The 7,015-nt window shown below is 40.6% G+C and overlaps 1 protein-coding gene across 1 annotated transcript in view; it reads left to right on the forward strand.

Moving 5' to 3' along the window:
* The window catches only part of tbx4 (T-box transcription factor 4), a 29,194-nt gene extending 26,958 nt beyond the window's left edge, over positions 1-2,236 (forward strand). Inside the window, exon 9 of the mRNA XM_084951686.1 lies at positions 9-2,236. Within this exon, the coding sequence (XP_084807812.1) occupies positions 9-664 (656 nt within the window). The 3' untranslated portion in view covers positions 665-2,236. The remainder of the gene's footprint in view (positions 1-8) is intronic.
* Positions 2,237-7,015: the final 4,779 nt, after the last annotated feature.

Raw genomic sequence — 7,015 nt, forward strand, 5'->3', positions numbered from 1 at the left:
CATTGCAGATAACGGGCGACACTTGGAGCTCGGATGTAAACGGTCATACCTGGAGACATCAACTGCAGTCTCAGATGAGCATTACTTTCGGTCGCCTCCTTCTTACGAATCACCCTTACTCTCTCATCCATATCGCACTGAGGCAATCACTTCTAGAGAGGCGTGTATGTATGGCGGTATGGAAACAGAGTCTGGATCCGGGGCGGCAGACGCAGATGACCTAACCAACTCTCCTTCAATTAATTGTAATATGTGGGCTACAGTGCAGCCGTACCCTCGCTACGGCATGGAAGGCGTACCCTACCAGCCTTTTACTGCTCACTTCACCAACTCAGCCACGGTCGCGCCTGTGGTGCCACACCCGGCATCATCAGTGGTGTCACGACCACAAGCTGACTTGGGCGTCTACAACTCGGCCGCAGTCCAGCGAGGTCTGCCTGTGATACCACCTTCAACCTCTTCTTCATCAAGCTCTCCATCTTTCCCGGGATCCAGAGATAGTTCAGGTCATCCACCTCTGTACCACAGGAAACCAGGATCGCCGCTCCTACCTCACCGAGATTTCTCCAGCTATTCAGCACAGGGTACAATATCCATCCGGGAGCCAGCTTATCAGTACCAAGTTGGGCTGAGTAGCACAGGGAGTAACTGGACTGACAGCTAATGTCGGTCACTGGAGACATCAGTTTTCTCATATGAAGGTTTCCAGAATCCCACTGTGGGGTGTCAGTGCCAAGCAATGCTAATGAACTACAGTCATGTTGCAGGCAAACTGAAAACCAATATCCTTTACACCCACGTGTTCATACTGAATCAATATTCCATCCAATGCTGTAGGTGGCAGACCTGCTCTTTACTTAGTCAGATGTGCTATAAGCCAGTGATCAGGTGGAGTGGGGCGGTTCGGTCACACTCAAATGCAAATCATTGGTTTGAATGACACTTGAGGTATGTCAGAGGCATCGCTACGGGTACAAAAAGTGTTACGGTTGTCAGTGTCTTGTCCTATCAAGGTAGCATTAGCAGAAAAACACTTAGCAGGAGGACAAAGAAAATTAAATAAACAGAAGTTAACAGCTGCCCTGTTTAGTCTGAGAGACACGAGTGCTTTTCAGTCCCAAAATAAAGAACGGTCGCTGGTAATTCCTTTTTTAAAATTAAATGTCAATAAAAGACCCCAAAAACAATCTGGTCATGTCCCAAATCTGTCTTTTTAATGACTTCTGTGGTATGTCTTTGTGTATACCACGAGCCAATCAAATGCTAGATAGACAGAAGTACATATTGTAGCACAACTTCAAGTGTGTGACCTCGATCAGAGTCAAAGCTGTGCTGTCATCTCGAGTCCACCTCTAGCTTTTTGCTTCATCGTGGAGATTTCAGTGTGTTGAACACTTGAACTACACCAACATACACTTTGTTCTCATTTTGACAAACAGTCCATTCCATGTTGGGCGACGATGAGTCGATCGGTATTTTTTATAGCAGCAGATTGGTGTACATGGGATTGGCTCACCAAAAGAAATGACAATGGGCAATTTTATTCTTTAGTTTTGAGTTTTAATTATGCACATGTGCCAAAAATAGAGTTGTTACACTTTTATCTGCAGAGTAAGAATGCATTAAACCCAGTGTAAAATAAGACTGATCAAAATATAAGGAAGATAAATCCAAGTTCACATCATAAACTCATGTGCACTGGCATTAGAAAGCTAGCAAGACACTCTTTCCCCATGTTGTTGTACATACATAAATGAAGTGAAAGGTGTACCACAATCCACCATGATGGCAATTGTTAATATGTAAGTTTCTACAGCTTGTTTGTCGTGTGATACTGGCACTTAAGAAAAAATGTTGCGAGTATAAGATTCAGCCACGGCGCTGTGGTGGGTCATCAACGTTTGGCTCCAAAGTGAAGACTCGAAATCACACTGAACAGCAAAGAATGCTCAGGAGGAACCAGATGGGAGCTTAAAGAGCTGTTGTTAAGCCAGCACGAGTACTAGAAAAGACAGCGTCTCGCCAGTCCGACTCCCAGATTACTTACTAGGAAAAAAATCCCTGCACAACATAAAACAGCCTGAGCGGACAAGGAAGAGGACGTCCTCAGTAGAACTGCATTCAGTAAAAATCGGATTGCCAACAAAAGCTTATTTGTACGAAATGATATAGGTTATACATTTGTACATTGTCCTTTTATTTCATGTAAATTCAATATAACATTTTTGAATATTTGGACATTTTTGCACATGTGATAAATAAACATTTTCATGAATCTAACTGTCTGACATAATTAATTAAAGACACTAAATGACATAAATTTCAGTTCCAAATTTTAGCAATTACAATTTCTTTATTATTATGAGGAAAAATGTTCAGAATTTATATTTAAAGCTATTAAAAGCTGATGATAAATAATGCCAAGTCCCATAAATAGCATTCCAGGTGATTTTGCTGCCTAACGACAGTTTATGGTCTATGACGATGAGCCAACCTCAATCAAAATTTCACTGAGCAAATATTTGACATTTGAAAAATGTTGGCGTTGGGCATAATTCATTGTGTTGGTTGTGGTTTGACTGATGCAGTGTCATGACAAGTTTTACTGTTATTGGCCTTTTTCACTCCTCACATGCAAACATGCAGAGCTCAAAGAAAAATAGCAAACATTTGAAAACTTTTAAATACTCATTCTGCTCAACATCATTGAGATTTTTAAAGAGACATTAAATCAAAGTAGTTTGATAATCTTGGTTGCAATTTAGAGATTTTGATGTTGCAAAAAACCCTTTCACAATATGCACTATACTCTATGGCTGCGGTATAACATGTCAAGCTTGGTGTTTAAGTGAAACCCTCCTCTGTACACAAGCTTGTTGCTAAAAGGCTTTTGAGCAGCTTCAGCTTGATTTAATTTTAAGAACCTCAAAAGTGGTTTTATACCTTTTGGGCCAGAAAATTCTCACTGGTTTGACACTGAACGCCACTGATTTATAAAACACAAAGACCACTACTTGACACTTGCGGCATTGTCTAACCGAAACCAAAATATGTACTTATAGTACAAGTGTCCACTTGGGTAATAATCAGTAAATGTCAAAGTGTCCTGCAATCAAAAGTCAATCTGTTGAAAGGAATGTAGAGACAGCAGGATGCGTGTATCAGCGTGGAGGGCACTGCTTTGCCTCACATGCAGCTCTCGTTAGATCATGAGTTATGCTGATGGCCAGGTCCTGGTTCTTGTCAGCACCTCTTTCTCGATCTCTTTCTCAGCTGCTGATGTAGTTCACATGAAGGATGTTCTCATCATAGAGCGCTCACACTCCAATCAACAAATCATCAGCCAGCTATCTTGAAATGTTGAGCTGTAAGTTGTCTGATAATAGTAATCCGACATTCCTTCAGCTGTCAGAGCAAACTTTCATTCAGCCAGGGTGCTCCCAGAGGGCCATACCAGTGTTTTTACTAATTGTGACTACTGTAGATTATGTATGCACTTTGCTTTATCTGTTTGCAGCACAGCTTCAGATTTTCAGTTGTAATTGATGCTTATTCATCTGTTATTTTCATAAGTATTGGTGAAATATAATTTCTGGCCCTATTATTTTCACTTATGCAGTTTTTCCCATTGAAGGAAGTACAAAACAATTCTAGTCTTGACTGACTTGAGCTTCCATAACGTTGAGCAGAAGCAATAATGACTGTATCTCGGCCTACAAACCCTTAAAGTCAATTACATTTAACAAAAACAACAAAGCGATGGAGGGTCACACCAAAGATCAGTGACTCCACTTAATAGTTTTTTAGTAGAGGCTTTAATAGTGCATTTCAGGGCACGACAGGCATATTGAAATTTATGTTATCTGTTTCCACATAAAACCTTAGTCAATCTCATTATAAAGAAGCCACGTTTAAGCCCCTTATGGAGCAGAAGTTAACTAAGCCCAGTATGTATCTCCAGCCAGAGAAGCTGGGACTTGCAGTCCATCTGGAAGTCATTGAGGGGAGATCCGCTCCCCTCTCCCTTACATCGCACTGCCCTTCTCTACTGTCGTCCCATAATCCCATCTAACAGCCGCCTGGGCTTGGCTGGCCCGTTCAGCACACTGATGGGCTTAGCTTGGCCCTCTTGTAAAAAAGGAAAGGCTTGGTTTTTCAGCAAGCCCCTCCAAAAAGACACTTTAAATATCTAAGGGGGATTTAATATCAAGTCCATTAGGGGTTTTCTGGGGCCCTGTAAATAGTCAATTAGTGGATAATTCTGATTCGATCCACATGCAGAGAGATCTGCCATACAAAGAATAGAGCCAGTCCAGGGGTTTTCTCATTTAGCTTCCTACCAGATTACCATTCGTGCGTCACAAGCACAGGGTGACACTGTGCATTAGCTGAGTGCAGGATAATGAACATGCTAAGGTGTTTTAAGTTGTCTTTGTTTTACTCCTTCATAAAAATGATTAATTGCATACAGGAGGCCAGAAGAGCACAACGCTTACACACGGATTACCCACAGTGGGCAATGCTCAGAAGAGTGGGAGGTTTGAGGACTGGGCCAAAAGGACACAGGCTAGGTTCAAAGCTCTGGTAGGGGGACATTAAACTGTTTGTGTCCCTTCATCAAACATACAGCTGGTTGGCAGCCATATAAACCAAAGCTAAATCTCCTGTATAAAACAAGATTCCAGCATTTCAAAGTGGCTTCGGATAAAAGCGTCTGTAAAAACTAATTATCATTAACATAAATTCTGGGATTAGACACGTAGACAGCATTATTTACTTTTTACACCGGACAAAAACATTTCGCATCGGAAACTCGCGTTCTTTAGAAATGACGTACAAAGTAGTCCAGGACATGTGTTTGAGCGTTCGGTACTTTTAAAGCAACTGAAATGTGAAACAAAACAAGAATTACTATCACAGTCCATGCCAAGCTAAGGCATGCAGATAATGTGTACTTTTGTGGCGTAATACAAATGAAACACTGCAGATTGCAACACAATGAAAGCCAGGCTGAATATCCTCCAAGTGCAGTCATAAATTAGCAAAGGTTTGGAGCAACAGTGCTCTCCAAATGTTCGTCGACCTCTTGTGAATAAGTCTAAGGACTCAACATGAAGAAAACTGAGAATACTTACTGACCACGTTCAAAGAAATGCTCAAACAAAAGCATTTTAAAAGAAAAAGCACAGATGGACTTGCTGCTGACAGAAAATGAGCGGATTTTTTGGCAAGAAGGGCAAGTGTGGACCTGACATGTATGGGAACAGCCATTATACATTTTTTATAAATAATTTTGAGGGTTAACGTTAATAAAAAGTTGTACTGGCTCAATTTAGAGTAAAATATTATTCTTTATGTTTTTTAATAGAAAGAAAGGAAACTGTACCCACAACTGTATGTAATTAAATCTTCCTGCAAAATGATGCAGTTTCATGAATTTAGATTTAATCCATTAAAAATACATAAGAGCAGATTTGTGGTTTGTACAAGCCGCCATGTTCCCCCAACTCAATCTGAATACACAAGCACATCTGCCTTCCAACTGACACGGGCTGCACACTGACCACGTATGCAGAGGTTGGGAAATTTGAAACTCATGCCTGCACCTTCAGATTAAAGATACGAACATATATGTTTCATCCTCTGAGAGCGGATCCCTTTCATCAAAGAAGCACAAATGCAAAGGAAAGAGACAACGCCACCAGCATCATATAATCCTCTTCCTTCTTGTGTCAGGTACATCTCCTGAACTGAAGTCAGGGCTCTGGCACATGAAAATATGGATAAATATGCTTATTTATTCCCAATGTTCTTTTTGTCAACAGACTAGACATGCAACCCTCCCGTCTCCAGACAACTGACAAAAGACAGCTAAACAACAACAAGACCTCGTTATAAGCTAACATTATGCTAGCTGGCGTTATGTTTGAGTGGCCTAAAAATCACGATTATATTATTACATTCTCACTTGGTATGACAGTTTATTCATTAAGAACTGGAGAGTCCAATGCTAGATTCATTACACTAACACTGGCTAACACTAGATAACAGCAGCTAACAGCGGCTAACAGTGGCTAACAGAGGCTAACGCGCACAGTTCCTCAACAACTCACCGCCTTCTCGCTGTTGGAAGCTTCATTGACTCCTTCCACAAAAGTTTTCTCTTCCAGAGTAAATAAAGTTTGATGCTTCTCACCCAGCATCGAGGTAAACAGCAAACTGACAGCCTACACAGTTGGGTAAAACTGGTCAGGGAATGTACTTGATCAAGTACATTCCTTATATATGTAAGCTGGCTACAGTTTTTGAGGCGACTCTTAGGTAAAAGTATAAAATACTGCAAAATATTTAAATGACCATGAATTGGTCTTATCCATTTTTCATTTTCTGATTAACAGCAACGTGTTGATATTATTCAAATATGTTAAAATACAGTGAGTGCAAAATGTACTTTTTACAATTGTAGAAACATGCAAGCCAGTCACGGGTGTTATACGGTGCAGTCTAAATGTAACATGTTTCATCTCTCTTAGCTGGCTAAAACTTTTAACAGCCTAGCTAGGTTTGTGCAGTTCAGTTGGGAGGAGTAACAAACTGAGACCCGCAGACTGCAATTAATGCAAACTAAGGACTTATAGCAGTGAAAATGTTATACATTGCTTTACACTTTTATACACTTTATATAGTCTAGACCATGAACTTCGGGGTGGTCTACAGTTCGCTGTAAGGCAGCTACGATGAGTCGGCAACTACTGAGACCATGGTTCCGTTTGACCAATAATTGTAAAGTATTATTTCTAATTATTGGTCAAACAGAGCAAGAGACTGACAGGTAACTTGATGTGCCATCAGTAGTAATGAAATTTTACTTAGTTTTGAGTTTTGTGTAGTAAACAGAAGGGCCAAAATGAGTTTCTCCCTGGTTCCTGGATCACACTTAGAGATCGGGTAAGAAGTTCTGATATTTGGAATGGAACATGTACCACCGCACCTTTGTGTGTGTTCATAGTATTTT

The sequence above is a fragment of the Perissodus microlepis genome, chromosome 14, assembly GCF_051167445.1.
Source record: "Perissodus microlepis isolate ML-2025 ecotype Zambia chromosome 14, ASM5116744v1, whole genome shotgun sequence".
In the NCBI taxonomy this organism is placed as follows: Eukaryota; Metazoa; Chordata; class Actinopteri; order Cichliformes; family Cichlidae; genus Perissodus; species Perissodus microlepis.